Source organism: Argiope bruennichi, chromosome 10 (assembly GCF_947563725.1).
Source record: "Argiope bruennichi chromosome 10, qqArgBrue1.1, whole genome shotgun sequence".
Taxonomy (NCBI): domain Eukaryota; kingdom Metazoa; phylum Arthropoda; class Arachnida; order Araneae; family Araneidae; genus Argiope; species Argiope bruennichi.
Window position 1 is genome coordinate 86,352,785 of NC_079160.1, and position 27,404 is coordinate 86,380,188.

At 31.8% G+C, this 27,404-nt stretch overlaps 2 protein-coding genes across 2 annotated transcripts; both read left to right on the forward strand.

The window, feature by feature from the left end:
- Positions 1 to 1,483: 1,483 nt before the first annotated feature.
- LOC129987633 (uncharacterized) lies at positions 1,484 to 2,854 on the forward strand. Its single transcript, XM_056095592.1, has one exon. It carries the CDS (start codon positions 1,484 to 1,486, stop codon positions 2,852 to 2,854), a length of 1,371 nt encoding a protein of 456 aa, XP_055951567.1.
- A 10,466-nt stretch (positions 2,855 to 13,320) lies between these two features.
- Positions 13,321 to 23,934, forward strand: LOC129988496 (uncharacterized). The gene is made up of 3 exons (XM_056096743.1): positions 13,321 to 13,434; positions 14,714 to 14,859; positions 22,727 to 23,934. The coding sequence occupies exon 3, from the start codon at positions 22,925 to 22,927 to the stop codon at positions 23,501 to 23,503; it is 579 nt and encodes a 192-aa protein (XP_055952718.1). The 5' UTR covers positions 13,321 to 13,434; positions 14,714 to 14,859; positions 22,727 to 22,924; the 3' UTR covers positions 23,504 to 23,934.
- The last annotated feature ends 3,470 nt before the right edge of the window (positions 23,935 to 27,404 follow it).

Here is a 27,404-nt window from a genome sequence, read left to right on the forward strand (position 1 = left end):
ATTATTCATGATTTCACGATTTTTCGTTTCAATATTTTCGATGTCGATATAATTGATGAAAATGCTAATAAGGAACTACTCTGTTTAAAAACAACGCAAATGTTGACATGATTGGACGATTTCATATTGATAAATTCAATCGAGATACTTTATGTAATCTAGTCTGAAAATCAAATGAATTCGAAGAAAACCTGAATTTCTATTTGGCAGATGAAGGATATAAAATTTCTTTTAATCATACATCTTTATGTCTGAAAAGTTTGTATGGATCCAGGGACTATAGTTAGAAATTCAGAAGCCTTAGACAAAGCAACTTCTAAATAGTTACCTACCAAGATTTTCAATGCCTTAATCATTTCTTTGTTTAAGCTAATTTTTTCTGGGGATTGATAAAGAAAAGATTAGTTTCAGCTCGCATTGTCAACGACGCATTCAATGAAAACTATAAAAATATTACCGTTTGAATTTTACTATTATGATATGAGCTTTGTCAGTGGCTCTATGGGCGGGCAGTTGATAACAAACACATCAAATTCTTGAAGTTGACTTGAAGAAAGAAAAAATTTACTAGAACTTAATTTATTTTTTTTAATCCTACAGATTTAAAACACAATTTTCTAAAAAAAATCTCTGTTGTTATTCGATTATCTGCAACGGAGAAGGAAAATTGCCTTTCATAAGTCATAGAGCTTAACCGAAATTGTGCAAAGTTTTTGAACAGTTTCACTGGTAATTTTTGCTGAGTTTGAATCGATAATTGAGATTAATGAAATACAAAACGTCATTTAAGATTTTGTGAACTGATGTTTGCCTTAGAAATAAATCGCATTTTATTTAAAAATAACGATACATTAAGACATCTTATTCGAATGCTTCCTTCAGATCAATTACTACAAGTTAGGAAAAAGGGTTGTTTGTGGTAAGTAGTGATACAGAGGATCAGGAAAAATCACTGGTTAGCTGTTTATATTAAAAATGAAAATGCTTTAGACTTTTAACTTATAACCACCGAAAGCTTACAAACAACAAAACACGCTTCCTGTCTCCTTAAACACGAGAATGACCACTGGCTAATGGCGGGAGAAGGGGAGAGTTCTTTTGTTGTCAGTAAACTTGATGAAGGGGAAATTCTTCCCTCGATCTCCAAACTCACATCCACTCGTGTCACCACTCGGTGCGACATCATGACTTTCTGTCACGTAAGTGTTCCGGCCTCTTCTATCGGTGGTTGGGGACCCTGGGGAGCAAGGCAGATATAAGTCCACCTCACGATTGTTGGCGTTCGTCTTCAGACGAGTCCACTTCAAAACCAGTTGGAAACAAGAGGAGGCAAGGTTGCTATAATCATGCGTTGGTGAAAGAAGTTTCCTTCGTGAAGCGTCATTATTTGTTTACGACTGGCTTTGCGAGTGCCTTGCGTTTATTGTTGCTTTTCCGACTTCTTATATTTCTAATCTAAATCCATCTAAATATCAGTGCCATAATGCCTGGGAATCTCATTGTTTCCAAAGAACGAAAAATAGTTATGAATGTTTTAAGGTATTTTAAAAATGAATTTTCTCAAAACCAATTAAGTATCCCACTTTGTCAACCGATCAAAAGAGCTGCGGAAGCGACCGGTGTTTCGACTAGAACTGTAAATCGTATAAAGCGGGAAGTAACGAATACTGGCGATGTAAAGTCTCCCTCGAAACGAAGACGCATCGGAAAATTAATTTGTTCTTTTACCCGTTTGGATGATTTTGACTTTTGTGTTATAAAACAAACTGGCAGCGAATTTTATGCCAGAAATGAAGTGCCTTCTTTACGAACTTTTCTGCCAGCTGTTAAGGAAAAGATCAATTTTCCCTGGAAAGTGGAAACACTAAGACGTGTTCAACAGAAAATTGGATTCAAATGGAAGCGATCTGTAGATAAAAGGAAAATTGTCATGGAAAGGCCCGACATCGTGCAATGGAGGTACAGGTGTTTAAGAGATATTAAAAAATACAGGGATAGCAAACGAGCTATTGTCTATTTAGATGAAACTTGGATAGATAGAAACTTGTCATTTGGGAAGTGTTGGCAGCTCGACAAGATTGGAGCTGTCACCAAACAAACTGCTGGGAAAGACTTGATCGTTGTTCATGCAGGAAGCCAGGATGGTTTTATAGAAGGAGCAAGCTTAGTTTTTCAGTCCGGAACAGCCAAAGGAGATTATCATGGCCAAATGAACTATGATAACTTTTCCAAGCGGCTGCAAGAAAAACTTCTTCCTAATATTCCTCCACATTGTGTGATTTGCATGGACAATGCTTCTTATCACACAAAAGTGTTAAATCCTGTACCTTCAAAATATTCCACAAAGAAAAAGTTATCAGAATGGTTAGAAGAACGCCTTATTCCATTTGATGTTAATATGCGTAAGCCTGACTTATACGATTTAGTTGTATCCCACGCCCCTCCATTCAAGATGTCTTGTGTGGATGAAATTTTAAAAGCAAATGGTCATGATGTCTTAAGAATTCCGCCATATCATTGTGATTTAAATGCCATCGAAATGGCATGGTCATCCACAAAAAGATACGTGCGGGATAGAAATATTAATGGCGAGCTCAATATAACAACGCTAAGAGATCTGACCATAAATGGACTTTTAAACGTGACAAAAAATGAATGGAAGAGTTTTTGTGACCATGTTAAAAAGGTTGAAAAGAAATATTGGGAGATTGACAATCTAGTTGAACAAACTATCGATGAGATTAATTTCGTTGTAGGGGATGATTCAGACGATTCAAAAGCAACTACCTCTGCCGAATCTGATTTCGAATATAACAGCGAGTCCACTTTAAGCGGCACTGAAATAATATTCTAAACACAATTTCTTTGAGCTCTTCAGTAATCTTGTTGGTAAGGAATCCAACTAGTCATGAATTCCATAAATTCTTCAGAGATTTTCCTTTTATTTTCAAATCATAACTCCTGCATTAATGTTAGTTTTTTATTTTAGCATTCAATTTACATGTTTTTAACTTTTTGTTATTCATCTGCTTTGTGGCTTTTTTTTTTCTGCATGATTTGTATCCTGGTTTTTCAGAATATATAACTTTTTCTATTGACGGTTCTTATTATGCTTAAATATTTTTGATGCTTCAATATTATAGATTGTTAATATTCAAATTAGAAATTCTTTGTTTTTGATAGAATTAAGACAAAAATATGTCTGAAAAAATGATTTGGTTTGAAAGCCAATGCGTAATAACATGAAATTTCATCTGGCTAATATAAAACTTGATTAAATAATATTGAATACTATTATATAAGGCAATAAAGATTTTTCTTATAACTTTTTATCTATGAATCTGAATGTGTGAATTTTAGTATGTGGTTTTAATATTAAATTTACAGATTTATAGCAACTCTGAATTAATTCCCATTCACGAATCACGGAAGTCGAAAAATTGAAGGTGTAGAGAAAAAAAGCTTTGGAATTTTTCAAAAATTGGAAGTTTGCATTGCTGAAAATTTGTTCTCGCTAACTGCTTGCAAAGCATTCTTCGAACTTTTGAATGAAATTAGCACTTTTTAAGTTATTGTGTTAAAATCATTAAAGACTCAGTGATTGGATATATTTAAATAATAGAAACAATTCAGAAGTGAATACAAGTTTTAATTTATACATCGAAAAACCAAAATATATTCAAACTATTGGCGAGGTATTGACATGATGATAAAAGGATAAAGAGAAAAAAATTTGAATTACCAATTAATTTAATTAGCTAAATGTAACTGTAAATTAAATGCCTGGAAAATTTAAGAAAACTGAAAAATACCCGAGTAATTTTTACAATCTGAGGGATATAGTATTGAAATTTTTTTAATGGCATGATAATAAATAATAAGTAAGCATTTCCCATACCATGACATGTTTCAAGAACGCTATGCGATCTTTCCTCTTAATTTCAGGATTAACATTTCATTGCATTCGTAACTTGCATTGAATCAGCGAAGCTAATATGTGTATTATTTTCTAGCCGATGTTTAGTAATCGAAAATGTATCCAATTTTTCTTATTTTGATGCAATCAATTTAAGCTTATACAAATCGAAAATTTGTATAGTTTAAAGACAATAGAAAAGACATTTATGTACTAAAAATTAGAGAAGCAACAGCTTTTTCTTTCGATTAAATTATTTCAATAAAATTGCAACACATATTTCTTAAAAAAAGAAAACAAAAAAATCTTGAATTACTTGAGTATTTCACGGAGTACTTGAGTATTTTCCTATTTTCTGTTAACAATGTAATCGTATTTATCCAAATGTCATCGATATTGCAGAATAAAATATCACGTTCGAATTCCTTTTAAATATTACCGATTTGAAGCCAAAAATCTAGGGGGAGTGGTGTCACCCTTCATCCCCTCCTCTCACTAAGTTCCTGGGAATCTATATAAAGTCTGAAATTGTATATATAAATGCCAGCTATCTTGATTCATTATAGTAATGCTTAATTAACTTAATCACATGATAATTAATTAATTTAATCATAAGATAAATGATTGATTCAGCCATATAACTGTAGTATTATATCATTCGCCACGACTTTTTATTTTCACAAATATCGTGTCCTAGAAGCTGAAAATTTTTTTAACTGAATGCTCGAAACAAATCCCCCCGCTAATGCGCCAACTATAGAAACCTTGATTTGCCACTTGCTTTTATGGCCCTCCACATTACCTGCTAATTCGATGTTTTCGACTCTACCGTCGAGCGCCAACAATAGTGAGGTGGATTTATATATATATATATATATATATATCCCAGTTAGGTGGTTCGCCTAAAGCGGAACCCCCAGTGTTTAGTTCCCAAATATGCTTGATCCGCAGTTTATCGACCTACTGAAGGGATGAAAGGCTGCATCGACCTTGCCCAGCCCGAGGATCAAACCTTGGACCTGAGTTGGGAGCGCGAAGCTTTACCACTAAAAGAAAGTATAGTAAACGTCAAAACTCGAAATCGAGATTTTGACGAATCTCCATTTTTTAAATCTTTCTGAGAAGCACATTTTTGGAAATTGTCTTTTTATCCAACTGTCTATGACAAAAATAACTCAAAAACGCTTTAAGCTGGGTGGCTGAAATTTGGTATCCGATCTTTACACAAAATTTGCTGATTTCTATCAAATTTTGAATAAAATCAATTTAGAAGAAATCTATCTGCCCGGGTGTTTCAAATATAAGTTAACACGTTAAATGGAAAAACGAAGAGAACAAGATAGATAAAATTCGGTACATAGGTTTAGCATCTGTAGTGTAGACACCTGTCAAAGGTTGGGTCCAAACAAACAACGTGTTAATGTCTGTCGGTCCGTACTTCCAGAAATATGTAAATGAGATAATTCAGACATGCAGTGACTGAAATTTATCAAATTGGGTTTGAAATTTTGTGACTACAAGTGCAGTTTTGTTTCAATCACTTGAGAAAAACATGTGTAAAGCACCATTCGATTTTCGAATATTATTAACGGCATGCCAGTAATTTTTCGCCAAATAATTCGCCAAGGATGACTTGTTAGATTCAATAAAAATGTTAAATTAACACCAAAAGTTAATATTTCGTAACTATTGTACGCCAATGTCGTGAAAGGCGTTCTCTGGCACGATAAGTTTATTAGTTGGTTGTTTAGATTTTCTGGCGCAAAAGCCATATATGGCCATGCTGCGCCAATCAAATGATAAGTTTATTAGAGAGTATGCGAGAAAGTTTTCGGAAGCGCACTCCTGCTGGTTATTTTTTGCTATGAACAAAGCTTTTAAACAACAAAGAATATTCATCTCTCATCGAATCATCCAGACTATTGAAATATACCATTTCTACTTCCTACTGTAATCTGTTTGCCTAATGCAATTAAGAAAGGCAAGAAAATTTGATACAAAGCGATCAAACAGCAAGCATAAATCTGAAAACAAACAACTGCAAGAGATAAAATCGTAGTTTCTTTTTGAGAATTGCAGTGCGGTTTCCCCATTGATTCAGTGATAAGATTCGTGGAATTCTGAAGACGTGCCGTGTTCCAGAATCGACTTTCTTCTTGCCCTCAGATAGACTACTAAGAAACACAAAGCCCGATTCTTTTTAAGTTCCTGATAGACATAGATACGGAACTTGCTCTCTTTGTGTGATATTTGTGACTCTTTTAGGTGCCAAAGTCTAACCTTATCCTGATTGATACTTTCAATCCGGACCTCTGAATCTTGAGAAACAGTTTGAGTTTGATGTTTATGGCTCAAGAGCCAAGTTTGGCTATACTGCGCCAAGCATATGGTAAAATGCTTGAGAAACGGATAGAAAATACGAGTAGAAGAGCAGCGATTATAAAGCTTCGTATGTCCATTTAAAAATAGCCAAATTCGTTTTAAAAGTAATGATTCTTTAATCGCTTGTAAGGTTATTCATAAATTTGTTTCTGTATACGTTAGGAGTTAAATTTATAAATAAATGGATGCGTAAAACTGAACATTTAATGAATATACAATTTTGCTGGACAGCTTATTTATGGGGACAAAGATGGTACTTCCTTGTGAGATAAATTGTGATGTCTCTGGTGATATCTAAGAAGGGTTTATTCAACATTTTTAAATATATATTAAAAGTTCTCTTATCCCTTCATAGTTCTTATTATAAACAATTATGCTTGTTTGTGTATTTAAGTTTTTGTGTTGTTTCAAGTTTCTCAAATCTTGCAGAAATTTTTATTCTTTCGTGTGCATAGTATAAAAAAAGCATGGTAATCGTCGAAAAATTCGAACTGGAGATTTTGACGAATTTTCACGTTTTAGACATCCACGAGTTCGATATCACATTCTTGAAAAATATCCGTCTGTCTATCTGTGGCAAAGATAACTCAAAAGCGCTTTGATCTAGACGGATGAAATTTGGTATATGGTTTTTTTATACAAAATTCGTAGATTTCTATCAAATTATGAGCAAAATCCGCTCGGAAATCTATCTGTCCGGTTGTTCGATTGTAATTTAACATAACTACAAAGCGAAGAGGGTTAGATAAACATAGTCATATCTATAGTTTAGATACCAGTCCAATTTTGAACCAAATCCAATAAGATTCAACTGTCTGTCGGTCTGTAGTTTCGGAAACAGGTAAACTCGATAACTCAACGTCTTTATGTTAAATTTCTTTTTTATATGATTATTTTACATTTACGTTAATCATTGTCTTACGTTAAAACGGTATTTTAATATTTCTATCGACGCATTTTACTTGGTTTTTTATTACTTACACTTGTTTTTAAAATGTGTTGTTTTTAATGTCTATTCTGATTTTACCGTATGCTTGGCGCTGTTGTTGTTGTTACATTTTTTGGCGCAAGAGCCATATGCTTGGTGCAGTATAGCCAAATATGGCTCTTGGGCCAGTAAACCATACACAACAACAGCAACATAACTCAAAGTCACAATGACTTATCAAATTCGGAATTGGATTTTATGACTGGAAATGTAATTTTGGGTCAAATTTTTATTCAATAAGTTGGAAAAAACACTTCCAAAACTCAAATGTGATTTCCAGATAATATTTACCACATGTCAGGGGTTAACGTCAAGGCTGACACGATAGATTCTGCAAAATTCATTAAGGTTAATATTTCATAACTATTGCCATATAAGGTGTCCTCTGGGATAACAGTTTTATTAGAGACTATGCCAGAAAATTTTGGGGAACCCACTGCAGCTGGTTTTTCTTTGTAATGCAATTTATTTTGAATTATAAGTGGATGAGGATACATAAGCTTTCAAACTACTTTAGAAAAATTTAAACCACTCCAAAGAAGAAAGACTTTACTGAAATTCAAATTTTAATAATGAAATTAAATTATTAGTTTAACTTTTGTGAAATTTGAAGGGAAGGATTTAAAAAATCAAAACTTCATAATGCAATTTCCGCTAAAAGAAACTAGCAAATATTTATATATACCGCTTCTACAACAACTGAATTGAAACATTTTCAAAAAAACTGTCGAATTTGTTGCTAAGTGTGGTGATCCTGCTTTCTTCAAGATGGCGTCGCAGTTTAAGCTACGTACTCGCGAAAGCAGCGGATTAATGATGCGATGCAACGAGCGAACTGTATTTTCCTTTCCTTTATTTTTCTTTCCGAGATCTATATGTATTCCATTAAATAGTGAAAGATTCTTCTTAATGTTTCCGTTAAATAAAAATGTTATTTTTTACACTAGTTATTAAACTGAATATTATGGACAACATCTACATGATCTGTATTTGAGAGTAAAACAAAAAATCTTTTTGATTAAAGTAAATAACTTTGATTGAAATATCATTTCATTAGTGAAAGGTCCACCTACAATAATATTTAAGCAACATTTTCAGGGGAAAAATGAAATACTTTGTATGCTAAAGACTATAATAATATCCTTGCTAAATTTTGGCGCTATTTTTTTTTTTTTTGGCAGATGTTATGTAAGAATATTGTTTAGTTCAATGTCTCTCGTGACAAGATTTCTAAAAAACTTTCATCTTAACCCTTTAAAGGGCCAATTTTTTCTAATCGTATGTTAAAATATTTTCAGGCTTGAAATTAGAATAAGGAAAGGGATTCATTTAACTTATTATATAAATTAAATTTGATTAATTAATTAATTTGGTTAATTAGTAATGAAGTAACAAATCAAGACATATCATTCTGTGTAAGATAAAGAGCTGAAGCATCTAAGTTTCTGCTTTTCTAAAAAATGTTGTCAGAACTTATACCAACCTACATAAATTCATACAAAGATTGATAAATTTGGTGGGAAGCATACTTCCCACGGCCCTATCAAGGGTAAAATTTAAGTAAAATAAATATTCGAGTAATTTTGATTGGATTTTATCCAGTATGGTTTATATTGGAGGAAATAGGTAAATAATTTTTAGCCTTCAAATTTAAACTTCTTTGTAATTTAACCTTTGCGATTACTAAAAAATTGTTATCAACTGCTTTCTCTACTATACTTCTTTTTTTATCCTAATAACCCTCAAGTCTTAATGAAATTAGAGGAGAAAATGGCTTATCTTACTTAGCTTCCTAATTAGATGGTACATCTTATGTGGGACATTTACTGTTATTTTAATTCCAATAATAACAAAAGGAGCATTTGAGATATTGAAGCTTTTCTGAATTTTGCATTTTAATTTATTTAATACTTTCACTTAATAGGAAATTTTAAATTAAGAATTCAGAAATCGATGGGCGAATCATGCTCATCATTGTATGCGAAGAGGTTAATTCAATTTCCAAGTAAAGTTTATGCAGTTTCAAGTCTTAAAAAAGCAAACAACTGAAATCATACTTGAATGTTAAAAATAAAATAGAGTGGAACGTGGCTATCTAATTCATATTTAATTTAAATTTTCCTGTTTATTGAATTTCTTATTAAGTTAAAATTATGATATAGTCTGTAATTTTATTTTTGTTTATTTGTCAAAACTAGAAATTGCCAAAAATAATTTATTTTTTAATTGATTCCATTAATTGAATATGTCCATACCTTGTACCTTCAATGAATATAAATGATTTTTAACTCTTCATTCCTTCACAGACCTTAGTATTGTAAAATACATTCAATTAAAAATCTCTTGAAATTTGAACAAACTTGGAACAAGTTAGAAGTTGGGAAATTAAATAAAATAGTGCAATGACTAGATATGTAATTACATGCCTATCCAAATTTGAAATTAAAATACCTTTTTACTAGCAAACTATTAAGTTTTAATCAACCAGCAATCCTGGCTAGTCCTCAAAGTCAGCGAATTAAAAATATATATTTAACGCCATCTTATTTTAAATTTAGTCATTTTTTTTTTTCTTACTCTGATCATGTTTTTAGATCCGGTTTTACTACATTACAATTACTAAGTAAATCGAGATTTTTATTGTGATGCCTATAGATTCGAATAAGCCAAGTCTCGCTGCACAAGTCTTTATAAAATCCTCTATTGGCGATTATTGCGATTGCCAAACTTATCGTGGATGCGGTAACATGTAGGTGAAGTCTTACAAAGTATTTTTGAGTTACTGAACACTTTCAGTAAATGAAGTCATGATATCCTGGCTGTAAGATATCCATTTCGGAATTAGGTTCGAAATTTAAGTCGGTTGCAGCCAAAACCTGCTGAGAATGCGAGTATGGTATGAGCAAAATATAATGTAGATGATCAAACGCAGTGTGGCTATTAGAAATTTGGCAGTAATCATATTCATGCGATCGCGTTTCAAAGTTGTGAAGTTCGTATCAAAATAGCTTTCATGTTGCATCAAATTATTATTAAGCCATAAAACTAATCAATACTGCAGTAAATACATTTCCCCAATGAAGTGGAAGAAAATTGAACTTAAATCAGTTCAAAAAACAATCGTAAATGAAAACAAAGTGCACCAATGATGAAAAGAAAAAATTTACAAATTGATAGTAAATTTTAAAATACTAAATTAAAGTTGAAAAGATCATACAAGACTTAATTATAATGTAATAACACTGTAAATTTTCTCCGGCTTGAAACGAAAAACTTTTTGAAAATTTAAAGTTGGAAATATAAGACATCATCGTTATAGTAATAATTACCTATGGTATAACATAATTTCAGTGGCTCATCAAGAGTAAAAGTTTGAAAAAGGCATTTTTTCGCCTCTTCTCTTTATTTAACCTTTAAAAGTTAAGGTTAAAAAAAGGTAAATATTCTCATTCCTACTTCTTTTTAATTTTTTGGACAAGTTTTGGTGGTGGTGTATCAATTTGATTATTATCGATATCGGTATGATTTGGCAAGTTTTGGTGAATTTGAAAGTAACATATGCTAAGCGATCATTGTCATTAAAATGGCATTCCATGCATGTTTTAATGGGATGAAGCCAATTCCCTACTGAAATGACGTGACCGAATCCTCAATGTTCGTTAATCACTATGCCACTGTTACATGATCTGACATTAGTGTTTTACTTATTATAAAAAGTATGTTTAACCCTGTAGTATCTTATTTATAATTCTCTGGTATATATACTTATCATCTGCAAAAGATTTTTTATAGGGGCTCAAAGTATTTTAAAATGATAAATAGACTAATTAGATGCTTGACATTCGATTGAGCTACCTTACTAGTTCAGTAATATATTAAATCTGTAGTTAAATATCATTTAAATTCAGAAATAATAAATATGCTTACCCCAGCACGTTCTCGGAGCGAGGGTTTTCGTAACATTCCAGCGCTTGTCATTAAATTTTAACTCTCAGAAAGTTTTTCAGAAATGAAACACCATTCTGTTGTGTTCCTTATGTCTAAGATATTCTTATATTTATCTATCAATATATGCTATTGAATTTATTGAATTTAAATCCAATATTCATTTTTTAAAAATAAACAAAATCTGTCCAGTTGGATGCAATTGGCGTTTCTTAAAATCCGTTTTTAGTTTAGTTATATTAACGTCCCGTTTTAAAGCAACACTAGGGCTATTTTGCTACGGACCTCGTCATTTTGAAAAGCGGTCAGATAACGAGGACTTCACCTAATATTGCACTCCCATCTCCAAGCTTCCACACCACACCAATGGGAGGACATTTGGCTCCAACGGATTTAGCGTGCACCAGACACGATGGTTCTTCTGCTTAATCGGGTCTCGAGCTTGAGGCTCTGCGATTCCAACGCCGAGACCTTACCACCAAGCCACTGTGCCCCCCCCCTTTAAAATTCGGAACCTTCCTGTTAATTATTTTATGCATACTTTGACTTTATTTTTAGTGTGTTCATTATTTGAATACTATAGTTTGTGACATTTAGTTTATTTCTTAACGCAAAACGTAGTTAAGATGTTGTTAATGAAATTGCATCTGATAGCAACATTTTTATTTTTATGCAATGTAGCGATCTGTCTAGTCGTCCTATAGAATGCAAAATGAATTTCAAACTTTAATATGAGACATTACTTAATTTGAATTCCTAGCAATACCATGATTTCTAACAAAGAAAACTGTATAAAGTTGTTTTAAATAATCTAAATTAAATAGTAAGTATAGTTATGAAAGTTACCCCTTTCAGTTTCCCCTGAACAATTTCTTGTAAGTATAATTATAACCCCTTATTTCATAAAAATTAGGCTTCAAATCAACGAACTTTTGAAGTTTTAGTATTTACATCATCAATTTTTCATGATATAACCTCAAGAAAATGTATTTGTCGATGTTCCGGATTTATACCGTATAAAGGATTAAACAAAGTTCTTTTTGTTGTTATAGAACTTGCAAATTATTCATTCATTAATGATTATACATTAATGAAATACAGTTATTGTAAATAACTATTCATTTCAAATTAAGGTACTTTACACAGTGTTTATTGATTATATAAATAATCCTCAGTAAATTGTTCATCAAACCTTAAAGGATTACCGCTAATTCTGCTAGCTTCAACAAGGACATTTATGTGTCCTAACAGAAATAATTGTAATTGAGTTAAATTGATTTGCTTCAGATTATCACAAAATAAAATTTGTTGATCCTGAAAAATACTTATTTATTGATTTTGTAAGTTAGTAGAAGACAATTTATTAAACAAATAAAAATAATAAAGAAAATTATGAAAGTACATAAAAATGACAAATTTGAAATCCGAAAGTAGACTATTTGAATTTATAAATAATTTGAAGTGTGACGAGTTAGCATAGTTTATTGTTAAAAAAATAATTTTATGAATTAATAATAATAATCGTAAAAATTTCTTTTGATGCTTTCGTCTTCATTAACTTAAAATTTAATTATTGGTCTTCAAAATGAGAAATCAGATGATGGCTGGATTTTTAAATGCAAATGATGGCATGTCGGCCTTTGAATTTATAAATATGAAGCGTTAGAATACTTTATTATTGAAAGATAATTTCTTTAATTAATAATTCTAATTTTTTTTTTTTGATGCTTCCGTTTTCATCAACTCAGAATATAATAAATGACCTTCAAATGAGATCATTTTATCAAACATGTAGGCATTGCGCATTTTCGGGAAAGTGCCCAAGATAAATATTTGTATAGTTAAAATAGAAAAAAATATTGCACTGTTTCTCCGATCATTCTGGTAGAATTTCTTGCAATCCCTCAAAGAATTTTAGAGGTCAACGGGGGATGAAAGCGACCTTGACATCTTCTGACCCATCCTGGAGGTGCCGCCCACTAAGTCCACTCTGCTACTGTATGCTTGAAGTGTATCTTCAAGATCAGGGTCCATTTTCGCAGGGGTTAGGGGGAGTAGTTGTGTTTGGACTTCAGTTGATGAAAAGAAACCGGACGCTTCAGACGATAAAGGCTGAATGATTGAGTTATATTTGTGGACTCTTTGGCGCCATGTTGATTCAATAGATTTTTTTCTAAACGAAGAAAGTAGCTTCATTTAAAAGGTAAAACGATTATTACAATTTACATTGTCTTTAAATATTCCTTTCATTTTGTCAAAAGGTATGCATATATCGTTTTGAAGTATGTTTGCAGATGGCATTTGCTTTAATATAACTATTTTCTAACATTAATAATTGCCGAATAGATAATTTTCAACAATATAAATAAGTCTATATTTGCAGTTGTTAAAAATATTCTGAATGACGTAAAGAATTATATTTTGTTATTTCAATCGCTGAATGTACTTTTTAAAAAAATTACTTTGTCTAACGTTTTATATTTTCTTTCGGTTTTTTATTAATCATGTTTTATGAAAAACTTTTAATTCTATAAAATTTAAATCAATTATTATTTTTTTTACTACCGAAACCGAACGAACTATGAAGCTTTGAAAATTTTGTTTTTGGTCATTTTATTGGTATTTTAGAAAAAGATCTACAATCTAAGATCTTAGAAAAAGATCTATCAGTTAATGGACAAAATTTACTCGAGCCATTAATTGAATTAAAAATCAAAAACTTAATGAAATTTTATTCAAAAGTTAATGAGGAGTGGAATTCATTTTTTAAAAATTATTATTCTGCTAAATATATTGTATTTCACTAAGATACCCAACAGGACATGGGAATTGTACTAAAAATTGGGAATTTTTAGTAGTATTTTTTTTATAAGAACAAACAAAGTATAATTTTTTACGTAATACTGTGACTTTTTTCAATTAGATTTATGTACTCATCTCTAATAGTTTAGCAACCATCTCTAAAAATTTAGCATGATTCGAGTGGATTCCTTGTATATTTTATTGAAAAGTCTTGTCACAAAGTACTCCTTAAACGAAAGCTCTCCAAAAGATACAGTAATTTTTGTGATTTCGATGCAGGATACAAATTTCCTTTGTATCTTACTGAATCAAGGCATATATTATTGTAATTCAAATAATTTTCTGTTGTATGATTCGGAATATCTTTATTAAATTTTATTTGACCTTAAAGTTCGATATTTAACTACAAGTAAATATTACTTCACATGCTTTAGTTTAAATTTTTATGGCTATAAAGATTAAATTTTGTAGCAGATATTTCATTTACATATTATTTCATTAATGCTTTGAAATTTAATGTATCTGTATACTCTCGACGACAATACATCGTTTTAATGTTTCATGAACTTAATTACCAGTACATAATTTGATTTAATAATATTTTAATATCAGAATTTAAAATAATTTTCAGAAGTTAATTATATTAAAACATCTTTTCATGTTTTTGAATTTTAAAACAGGTCTGTGATTATCTTGGGAAACACCCCTGTGCTTTGAATGAGATGAGATGATACGAGACAATTTAGACGACAGCACTCACTCCAAATTTCTAATACTCATCAGATGATGCACATTTAGCTCTCCGAAGCCAGATTTGAATTGCAATGTAAGTTGTAAATCTTATAAATCAGAATTAAATCTTAGTGTGTGTTTGTATATAATTGTAAGAAGATTCTTTGGTTTCGAATTTGGAACCATTCAGTAGTTTGATGCTTCAACAGAATTGTAACTAGGAATTTAAATCGCTTACAGTCGAATGAAAATAAAATAATTGACGGGGAAAAAATTACTATATTGACTAACTCACTGATTAACTTTGCATCCGATAATTTGAATTGTATTAAAATGACTTTGTTAATTCATTTTGCATTAGTTTGAAATTACTTTTAAATTTAAACAAATTTAAGCCCTAATATTGCATAATTTTCGTACTAATTAATTAATGATATTTATTATTTAAAAACATCTGGTTCGCGACGATGAAATGAGAAAAAGGGAGACACTAATTCAAAAGAATCTAAGATGTATTAAAATGATTTTTAATTTTGAGCAAAAAAAATCTAAATTTAAATATGTTGAAAATAAAATCATAAGAGCATGCAACTTAACAGCTATAGAATTTGCAACGTTATATAAACATGTATGTTAATTCTAAAAATATTTAAAGAAAATAAGGTTTATTTTTTTTAAAAATCTAAACGTTATAATTACCAAACGTACAGCGATTGCGGAAACTGTTATAAAAAAAATATTTTAAAATGATACTGTTTTGCGAAAATTATATAACATTATAAGTAAAGTGTCCACCCCCCCCCCCAAAAAAAGCCTTTTTATCGTTCACTATTTTATTGGTTAGATTTTTTCGTCCAATCATACTTGTTTTTATTTATTTATGATTGTGGGGCAACGTCAAATTATTCTTGCGCAAATTTGTTAAGATGATCTTGGGCAGGGTCAAAATTGCCTTGATTATGGGACTCTACAGGGCTTTGTTTGTCAAGTATGCATTGTACTTTGAACCACCCTCTAAACTTACAAATTACGATAAAGCATTCTATAAAAAGAATATCTGGGTATTGACTTCAAACTAATCGACTGTAAGCCGGTAGTATGATGAAAGCTCAACTCTTCGTTCTCGGATCAAAATCTTCTTCACTTTTGCGCATATGGTAGGAGGCATTTATTTCATCAGAAAAGAGGTAAGAGGAAAGATGAAAGGAGGAGATGCTTACATTTAGCAATAGGGTGAACTCGGTTTATATGAGGAATTAAGGAGTAATAATCCCCTTCTGGAACCGTTGGTTGTTTAGGTTTTCTGGCGCAAAAGCCATATCTTGCCATACTGAGCCAATCAAATGGTAAGAAGCATTTCAATGATATTAAAAAAAAAAAAAAGTTATTCCTGATCAAAACTAGACAAGGCTAAAAATTCCAATCGCAAGCCAACGCATTAAAACGGTATTTAAAAAACATCCATGAAAAAAGCAAAAGTTTATTCATTACTGACACTCGAAAAAAAGATTTCAAATTGACCAAAACGTAAATAAAATGCAACAATCCAATGATCTGTAAAAATTTAAAATTATTAGAGTGAGGCTTCTTACCCACTAGTTCATGCATGTCTATAGAAACTGCACTAAAAAACCGTAACCGATGATGATTAAAAACACGATAATCGATTAAAACATGCTATATATTTAAAACTGTATGGCATGTCGTACATGTTGGACCAAATAAAAGGCGTTTATGGCTGAAGCGGATATGATCAATGCGGAACCGAGTTAATTTTACATCACGCCCACGCATTGGGATGGTAGGCCATAAGCGAATCATTGGTTGGAGAGAATGTAGTTGATTGGAAATCTACTGATCCCAAGATAATTGCCACAGAACCATCCCACAGAGAAGCACAATCTTCGAAAAGTTCAAATTTCAGGATCCTGAAACAAACCGTATACGAATGTTCTTAATGTTTTCCGTTATATTGAAAATAATATTAAAATACATGAAATATATACTAAAAATGTCTCAAGGTCTCTTCTTTAACTCACTCACCCTTTTTTTTTTTTTTCTTTCTTCTAAAAAAAATCTTAAAGGTTATTTCATATTTAAAATTATTAAATGAATTAGAAATTAAATAAAGTGCAAAATTTAGTTAAATATGCTGTTAATCAAAAGTTAAGTTTTTTGCCGTTTCTTTTTAGTAACTTCGTGGAAAATTATTTTACAAGAAATATTTTTATGCTATCTTAATAATAAAATCATTCCCTTTTCAACGATTTCACTTTTTGCTTCTAAGCAGCTTTTCTTTCGTCCCCCCCCCGAATTTAATAATAAAGCAGATGCAGACGATTTTGAAATAAAGAAATTTATTGATCGTTTTTAAAATCGTCTGGTTTAGTTAGCATTTCCAATCTTAATTAGAAACATTTCAGACGATAAAAGGATTACGTGTGTTATAATATTCATAAAGATGTAATTTTAATATTAAATATATTACACGTGAGAGTATTTTAATCCTACGTTGAGTTGCATTGCGTTGCCATTTGGCTACACGTTTTCATTTCCATTTATAAACTCCACATGACTGTTCTAAATGTTAACAGTGAATTATTTTTTCAAAAAAAAAAAAAAAAATGCTTTTTGATAAACATTTGTAAAACAAGACTGATATATGGCAATGGCGGTACTAGAATTAAATTAAAACCCGATATTTAGAAATATATATAGAGATGGCTGTTACTTCTACCACTAAAAATACTATCAAAATAATTTTTCACTGTAAAAAATAAATTGGTGAAAAGGACTTTTATTTTTATTGCAGAATTGATATAATGTGATTCGTGTCACTGGCATATTCTTGAATTCATAATTGAACCATTTGAAACATTTAAATTTCTTGAAAAAAATAATTTTATAAATAATTTTAATATTCCGAAATTATATGCAGCTATACAAAATGCACATTTTTTTTTTGTAAAAAAAATTTAAAGTCGGGTATTTTAGGGTTTATTCCAAACTACGCAGACATAATAGGCTAGTGATTTAATATATGCGGAAAGACAGGGAATGAAAAAACGCTGAAATCTCTGCAACACAATGTCAACATCTCGGCATAGGATCAAGGGGAAGAGTCAATGTCACTCCCGTTTTTCCCGTGAAGAATTTCTTGTAAAAGTGTCGAATCCTACTCTCAAACTGCCATAAAATAAAAGGGGGCGATATTATGATAAACTAAAGAAAGCATCTTTCCAGCTAAGGTAAAAGGGAAATTGTGGAGTCAGTCAATCTATCAAAGTCATTCAATTAAAAAGACCCCACTGGTCAGCAAACAAATTTGAAAACTTCAACTAAATTCTTAAAAAATATGTACATTCTGAAATTTAGATGAATGCTAATTTTAGTTAGATTATTTTTGAATACAATCTTCCTGTTACTCAAAATAAATAAAAATGCCCTTATACCATAAAAAATATCCCCCCCCCTAAAAGTTGCAGTGCCTCCAGATAGTTGCCTTTTCTGACTATTTGATAATCTGATCCTGGAAATTAGGAAAGAAATTTGTATTGGATAATGACCCTTAATAAACTTAATTTTACAATGACCATGAATCAAAAATAAAAATGATCTAAACATCAAATTTGGTACATAGTCCTTGCATAAAGTTATCGATTGATGCCCAATGCCGAAAGAAACTTGCCAAGAGGAAATATTAATTTGTCTTTTCGTGCATATGAATTCGAAGTCAAAGTGCTAGATTGAAAAAAAAAAATGATATTTAGTTTTGTCTCCAAAACTGTAGATACATTTCAGTTTTTTTGGGGGGGGGGCATTAACATTATTGATATCTTATCAGTCCAACTATTCATTTGATTATAAGCACTGCAAATAAAAGAAACGCAAAGATTTGAAGAAATCAAATTTGTGCTCTTCTCTGAAAATTTTATATTTGCATACAAGTTTAACGCCAATCCGAAGACAGTAAAATTACGAAATTGCATCCTGAGTTTGTACTATGTAGCACATGATGTGCATATAATAATTTTATATAAGAAATTAGAAGATAAAACAATCTAGATATTTTCTCTTATCTGCAAATCTGAAGATTCTCAACCGGTTAACTGTTTTTAAAGAGGATACTCGTCATGGAAAATGTACAAACCCTTTGCGTTATGACGAATTTATTCGTTAGGGGTAATAAGTAATGATATGCATTTTAGTAAAACGCAAACATACTCGTAAATTTCAAGATGTTTGAAAAATTTTGACACCACGTCGAAATCATAGGAACAAATAAAATTATTAATAATTAATATTAAAAAAGCCCGCATATAACATGATTGGTTGGTTGGTTGTTTTCTGGCACAAAACATATCTGGCCACGCTGCGCCAATCAAATCATATAATATGAATTCTTTTTCTTAAAATGTAACGCTGCATTGTATCAGTCATCCCAGAAGCAATTAGGCAACTATCAATTTTTTTTAAGACTATTCACGTCTGGTAATAAAAACCGGAATGAGGATCTTTTTGTACCATGCTTTGCTCGGTTACCATTCTCTAGATTAGATTAGATTATTTCCGGTTAAAAGGCACAAGGGCCATATCTGGCGATGCTGCGCCAAACATGTGGTTAGAGATATGAATAAAAAGTAAAATTTAAATATGAGAATTGAAAAATTGTCCCAACAGCATAAAGACTAGTATAAAAGAAGACAGAATATACATAGTAAAAGCTGAAACATTTCGAATGTGAGGGTAAAAACCCATCAAATATCTAAAAAGATTACAATGGAGATTTTCTCCCATCAAGTCACAAATATGCAGGGACGATGCACCAAAAAAAACGTAATCGATGGTGATTAAAAGAATGGCATTCGGTTAAAATATGGATGACCGTATAATAATTGCATGATGCGCATAAAGGACATTTTTCGCCGAACAATAGATGTTTCTGTGTAAAAGGGGAGTGGCCGATGTGAAGTCGTGTCAATTTGACATCGAGTTCGCGAACCGGAACAATTGGCCATGGTTTTATGTGGGTTTAATGCTATGCAATTTATTTGAGATTTGAAAATCCCAAAATGGCACTGTAGGCCTATATTCGAGAAAAAATTCTTCTTTATATCGCAATAAGGAATTTGCCACCGCAATACAGGAGATGCTGCTTTTGCCGCATCATCAGCAATTTCGTTTCCAATTACACCGACGTCACCAGGAATCCAACAAAATAAAATCTGATATTCCTGGAATTCAATGTTCGTAAAAGGTGAAGTATATCCCAAATCAAAGGATGCTTAGATTTTTTGGGGATGGTTGAGGATACAATTCTCTACAAGCATTCATTATTTTTAATATGTAATATTTTAATAGGAACTCGTAATGATTGGTTTGTTTGGTTTTTTTGGCGCAAAAGCCATTTTTGACCATGCTGCGCCAAGCAAATGGTAAGAAGACAGGGCAGACAGTAAAAGCACTCGTATTAAAATATAAATCGAAAGGTATTTAAATACACATGCAGAAAATAAATGTGCAAGCATGGTAATAGTTCTATATGAAACACTAATTCTATAAAAACGCTACAATAGAACGATGTAAAAAAAAAACAAGCATTGGCAGTAGTTAAAAAGCACTAGATATAAATATAAAAACCAATAGTTTTTAAAAATTTAAAAATGTTTGGGTGGAATTTCTCTCCCACCAGGTCTTGTAAAGTTAATGACGAAGACTTAAAAAAGTGTAGACGGAAGGGATTAAAAGATGGGCATTCAATTAAAATGTGATTTATTGTAAAATCTACACCACACGTGGGACACTTTGGCGCCGTCTCGCCAAAAATGAGGTGCCTGTGCGTGTAACGAGTATGTCCTATACGGAGGCGAGTCAATTTGACATCAACCTCTCGTATAGTGTTAACTGGCCACAAATTAATTTTCGGTTTGATTAAATGTAATTTATTATGGATCTGAAGATCCCATGACTTTTGCCAGGAAGATAAAATGCTGCAGTTAAGAGACAGTTTAACGTCGCAAAACGGAAGTCCTTTGATCATAAATGTCGAAGCAGATTTTGCAGCTGAATTTGCTTTCTCTTTCCCTAAAATGCCCACGTGACTAGGAACCCAACAAAATAAGATATATAGACCGGCTCGTTCTAATACACGCAACATAAACAAAATTCGATTAGCAATTGGATGCATTCCGTTGTGATAATTAGAAAGTGCGTTTAAAGCACTCATGCTATCAGAATAAATAATGATATTATGCTGAGTAGCAGCCGAAATTTTCTGAAGAGCACAGAAAATTGCCATTAACTCAGCAGTATAAACGGAACAACAATTATGAAGACGGTGACTCAATGTCTCAGATGGAAACACGATGCCACATCCAACATGTCCATCTGATTTCGAGCCGTCCGTGAAAATAGGCACAAAAGATGAATACTGATGACGGTGATATAAAAACAGCTGCTGAAAAACAACATGTGCAGTTAAAGATTTATCAAATCCTGCAAAGGGATTCAAAAAGGAAAAATGCGGGATATCGCAGGGAGGGAAGCAAAAGGAGTCAACTGTTTTAATATGAACGTCTTTGAGATCCGAGTCATGCAGTAGCAATTTGACTCTATCATAAAAGGGAAGTATGTGCGAAGGACGAGCATTATACAATCGACGCAGACCAACTGGTAGTGCCATATTGCTTAAGGGGTGTTCCGGAACAGATTTAGTTCTGAAATAAAACTGAGCAGACAATTTCTGCCGCCTTAAGCAAAGGGGTCGCTGATGACATATGACATAGAGGCTTTCAACCGGAGAGGTACGAAATGCACCAGAACAAATACGCAAAGCTGAATGGTGGACGGGATCTAGACGCCTCAGAACGGGCGGAACCATATACCATGCACCCGTAATCAATTCGGGAGAGGACTATTGCCTCATAAATACGAAGAAGGGAGATTCGATCGGCACCCCAAGATGTTCTGGAGAGTACTTTCAAAATTTTTAACGCTTTCTCACACTTTCTTCGCAGGTGTAAGATATGCGAGACCTCGTAATGAATTAAATTCTTAGTAAATTCACGAGTTCTGAAAAAAAATCTTATTATTGAAACTTTTGAATTAAAATTACTTAAAAATCTTTTGCATATGAAATTCTCTGCATCATGTACTCAATGCAAATTATGAAATGTACTTTAATTTACATTTACAGTAAGCTCTCGAGTATCCGGTTCCGGCCTGGTTTTTCAAAAACTAAAAATTGTTAAGTTCTGACATTTATTTTAAGGTTACCTTTTCATATCTGTGTATAAGTTACCAGCGAAAAATAAAATCAGTTTTAATCAATTTTCTTAAGATCTTGGCTTACGATGTACGTTAACGTTTTGTTTACGTTTCCAGCATTTAATTTAGACATTACCAAATTTATGTTAAAATGTGAGCGGTTCATATCCTTTAACTTACTTTCCATCTTATAAATTCTTGAAATGTGCAACGCAGTATATAAATATATATATGCAAACTATCAGTACAGATCCTTCTATTTTAACTCGATACATTACCGGCAACTGCTTCTGACATTCACCGGGCAGCGGCCGCATTCACATTCTGCGTGGCTTGAGATAAATGGAGGGCGTAGTAAAAAGCGAGAAAATATAATTATAGCAGTGAATTTCGGTATAAAAACTTAGTCTTCTAGTATTGGTGGGCAAAGAAATGGGTTCACAGAATCCGGTTTATCTGGCTTTTTGTTATCCGGCCTGTCCTTCTACCACATTAGGCCGGATACTCGGGTGTGGTATGGTAAAAAGACTAAAATTTGAAATGCTATGAAAAAAACACCAATGGCTTTTATAAAGTCAAAGTTTTGAGTGAGGTTTCTCACCCACCAGGTCTGGGACATTTAAAATGCCGAATACTCGGGAGTGTACTGTATATACAAATTACTCTTTCAATTTTTCTTCTTTTCATCATTTTAGTTATCTTCAACTTTACATCTCAAGCATCCCCAGAGGTCATCGGTTTGAATCCACTGTTTTGCTTGTTTCCCTTGTACTTGAACAGTGTACAAATCACTCTACGCCATCTTCGTGCTCTGAAGCAATTTCCATACACACAAAAATAATTCCACAAGAATCCCCAATTTTCTTTCAGTAGAAAGAAAAAAAGCAGCAATTATGGATTGCAACTCCCTTCCAACTCTCAAAAACATTGCAATGATGAAAGTAATAGCACTTCTTTGCAATGTTTGGGAGAGGCAATTACCCATGGTATATGGAGGATTCGTAGACTTTCATTTATCACAATTGTCCCTGCCTGCTCCAGTTGAGAAGGAACTGGCTACAACAGTCAGAAGAACTTGCTCGATGTTGAAGAAATTCTATGCAATACATCAGACATCTTCAACACACTTATGCTACCGATGTCAATGTTTAAAAGAAATTTTGAAAAGTGTCCAATTTTGGGCCTTTTGGACATCAGATAGCCCCTTGGTTGAACTGAATATCGTTAAAGGACTCATCCGTTACCAGAGACTGAGTGCGGTTTTTCGATTGATACTTGCTTGTGAATACAGTTTCGAGGATGATGTACCTCTTCTTTGGAAGAAGTTACCAGTATTTGTTCAAAGTAACTTCTTTAGACTTGATATGCCAATCCAAGTGATCAGGAGTACCAATGTCATCATGTATCAAGAACTCTGGAAATTTTGTGATGATCTAGAAGATATCACACAAATATTGGAAAAACACCAATGAATAATCATCAAAATTTGTTTGGAATCTTTCATTCTATGGAGGACACTATTGACTAAGACCAAGTTTTACGAGAATGATTCAAATGTTTTGCAAATGTTGAGGCTTGCCAATTTATGACAAATCTCAAGCTTCGACAACTGTTGAATTATTTTTAGAAATGTTTTTCATCTTCACTGTATTATACATTTATTGGCATCATTTTAAATAAGGTTTTCAAGCTTTTTTTTTTTTTTTAATCATCTTGTCCTATAGATAATTTTTTATTCCATATTGACTTGACACAGCCTTCTAAACACATGATTCTAATAACTTTAGCCGCACATATGGCTTTCCCTTTTAAGAAACCTTTCCTTTCAAATATTGAAAGAAAAGAAATGCCATTATTTTCACCGGGTATTATTAAACTAAACTTGACATTTTCTTTTTACTAGTATTTTTTAGTGCAAATAATGTAATTAGAATTAATATGTATGCAATGTGTAAATAATATAATATGTAATTGTATATTGTTAGATTGTAAATAAGAATCTATATTAACTCTTAAATAATTAATCTATTTTATTAAGTTGATTAGTTGTCTTTTAATGGCACAAGAGCCAGAATAGGCTATTCTGCGCCAGATATATGCCATTTTTATTAAAATTGATAGTCATGTTTATGGTAAGTATTTTTATCCCCCGAAATAATGCGGTTGATTTTCGAGTCATTTTATAATTGTAAATAATTCTTATTTTTGAGAATTCTTTTTTTCTTTTATTTTCTAAATAATTTTTTATATATATATGCTGTGTTATGTGTAAATACAATTTTTGAAATGTTTAATAAATTATGTATGAAAAGCTTGTATTGTGAATCTGCATTCTTTTGGCTCTCACTCCCTAAAGCAAAACAATTCGTTCGTTTAAGTTCATGGCACCAGATTGCCGAAAATAGAAATAAATAAAAATGACACATACTTTGTTAGTATTTTGCTTAAGAGTGCCATATACAGAGAAAGAAACCCGATGACGACGAAAGCGCCACCTATCGATAAGGCGGTGACCAAACTAATGGCGGAAGAGGCTTAAAAGGTTTGATTGACAAGCCGAATAACACCAAACAAAAAAAAAGAATTCCTATAGTCCCCAGGAGATATTGCTGTGTGAAGAGAGTGACACTCAGAAGGTCAACCGATCCACCGAACTGGCCCCAATAAAACTTTCCCTTACTCTTTTTCGAAACCCGACACTGTCTTTGTACATCACGAGAGGGGTTTAGTGGGGTTCATGACCCACCCAAACTTGTTTGGAAAAGATACTCTTTGAGTTGGATATTTTAGATTTTCTCTGCTTTCACAGAAAATCGTACTGAGGGCAGCGTGAATGTTAGAAGGACTCTTGGAACACAGAACTCAGCACTGATTAATTATTGAAGTACTTCGATTTTGGGACATTTAGTTGCTCTTCATAATTCTGTTAATATTGGAGAATCCTGAAATTTAGAAGGAGTAATTGAATAATTTAATATTTATAGTATTTCGTTTGACGCGACTTCATTTTTAACAAAAATTGCGTTCATTAATTTTTCAATCCCGGAGGATCGGGCAAGATCTATGTGCCTATGAAAATGTAAGACCACCCTAAGGTGACCATTTTTTTTTTAACCTGAAACCAGGACAACATGAATTTTGACCAGCCACGCTCAAATTTTATAAATTTTTATCAAAAATTCACCCAACGGCCAACCTGTATACCTAAGTAAATAAAAAAACTTTTAGATATCAAAAAATGGTGCGTTTATTTAAACACAAGAAATGCGAAAACTAAAATATGATTTTACAATATAAAAATAAAACATAATAAACATAACATGATAAGCCATACCTAATATAATAACATAAGGAGTTATTTAATTTAGTTTGTTTTTTTATATTTTTCTGAGGAGTGAATTGCTTTTAACAAATTTTTGTTTTCCTGTATATTTTTATAGAATTCCATACAGATAGCATTTAAATTATTTTTGACAATCAACAAGGATTTCAAAGTTTCCACTTTCAATTGGGTTTTCTCGCTAGTCCAGATGTTGTTTAATAAAGAAAAAAACCCGTTCGGTCGGTGCATTAGTTCCTGGCATACAGAGGCAATACTCTACCAATTTGCCAATATTATTGGACACATCATTTTCTTTAAAGGCTTTAAAAATTTCAATCCGCCTATCTGTTACCGAAACACAATTTTGTTTCCAATGCCCAAGTTTCTCATCTGTGGTGTAGCGCTGAATGAAACAGATTTCATCAAAGAGCTTCTCTGATTTTCTCTGCTTGCACAGAAAATCGTACCGAGGGCAGCGTGAATGTTAAAAGGACTCTTGGAACACAGAACTCAGCACTGATTAATTATTGAAGTACTTCGATTTTGGGACATTTAATTGCTCTTCATAATTCTGTTAATTAATATTGGAGAATCCTGAAATTTAGAAGGAGTAATTGAATAATTTAATATTTATAGTATTTCGTTTGACGCGACTTCATTTTTAACAATAATTACGTTCATTAATTTTTCAGTCCAGGAGGATCGGGCAAGATCTATGAACTCATCCCCAAAGAATGGCTTCAATCCTGCCTCTCAATAGTTTTAGTACTTAAAGCGAATTTTAATAAAATGTCCATAAATTTTCTTTAAAATTTTATTAGTAAATTATTTATTTAAAAAAATATTAAATAAGCTTAAATGAGGAAGGAAACGAACAAAATTAAGGTGAATTTTTCAACTCATGAGACGTATTTGATATGATATGGTGTTTCTGTGTAGCTGGGATGTTCCTATTTCTGCCTGATTTCCGCAAAAAGGAGAATATCCTAAATTTTAATTAAATGACTCATTTGTACCATATTAAAAAGAAAAAATATAGTTATTTTGAAAATAATGTTAGGATAAATTCTATTAATTAGCTTTTCTAAACGTGGAATATAACCAACTTAATATGATATTGTGCATAAATTGGAAGAAAAAAATAAATTGTAAAATGCATATATTAGATTAAGTTTCTCCTGGTTTTCGAAATTTTTAAACCATTAATTGAATGATTTTTTCTTTTCTTTTGTTTTATTTATTTATTGGATTTTGTCAATATCACCATTCATCCGCTTAGCCAGGATTTCGTATCAGAATTCTAGAATGTTTCAGTCTGAAAATTCATCTTGGCTTGTAATAATTTTTATTTATATATATATATAAATATAAACAAAGAGTTACAATTTAAAAAAAAATGAAATCTAATTTCTATAGAATTCTTTTCTTAATATTTCACAATATGTATAATATGGTCACTTGTATTTAACAAGGTTGGTTGGTTGGTTGGTTTGTATTATTTATTGGCGCAAGAGCCACACTTGGCCATACTGCGCCAATCATATGGTAAAATTAGAACAGGTTTAAAAGCACATTTATTTTTTTATGAAGTATACATGTGAAGATAAAATAGCCTAAAATATGACAATAAAATTCTAAAGCCACCTTTTGTTATTCAAATTATAACAAAAAATTTATTATTCTCCCAAATTTAAAAAAACTAATGCGAAGTCCAAACAAAGTAGTCCGATACCAAATACAAGTATAAAAACAAATCGCTCTTAAGAATTTAAAAATATTTGGGTGGTGTGTTTCACCCACCAAGTCTTGTAAAGTCAAGGAAGACGAGGTAAAAAAACGAACTCGATAAGAACTGAAAACAGGACAGTCAATCAAAATATGGTTAATAGTAAAATGTACTCGGCATCTGTTGCATATAGGCGCATTTTCACCAAATATCAAATGCCTGTGGGTGAAGCGAGTATGTCCTATACGGAGACGTGTCAATTTAACATCCATCTCACGTATAGGATGTACAGGCCACAAATTAATGTCAGTTTTCACAGAATGTA

Bases quoted from the DNA above. Each gene is read 5' to 3' on its own strand.
- LOC129988496 (XM_056096743.1), top strand. From the start codon at position 22,925: ATGGATTGCAACTCCCTTCCAACTCTCAAAAACATTGCAATGATGAAA.
- LOC129987633 (XM_056095592.1), top strand. From the start codon at position 1,484: ATGCCTGGGAATCTCATTGTTTCCAAAGAACGAAAAATAGTTATGAAT.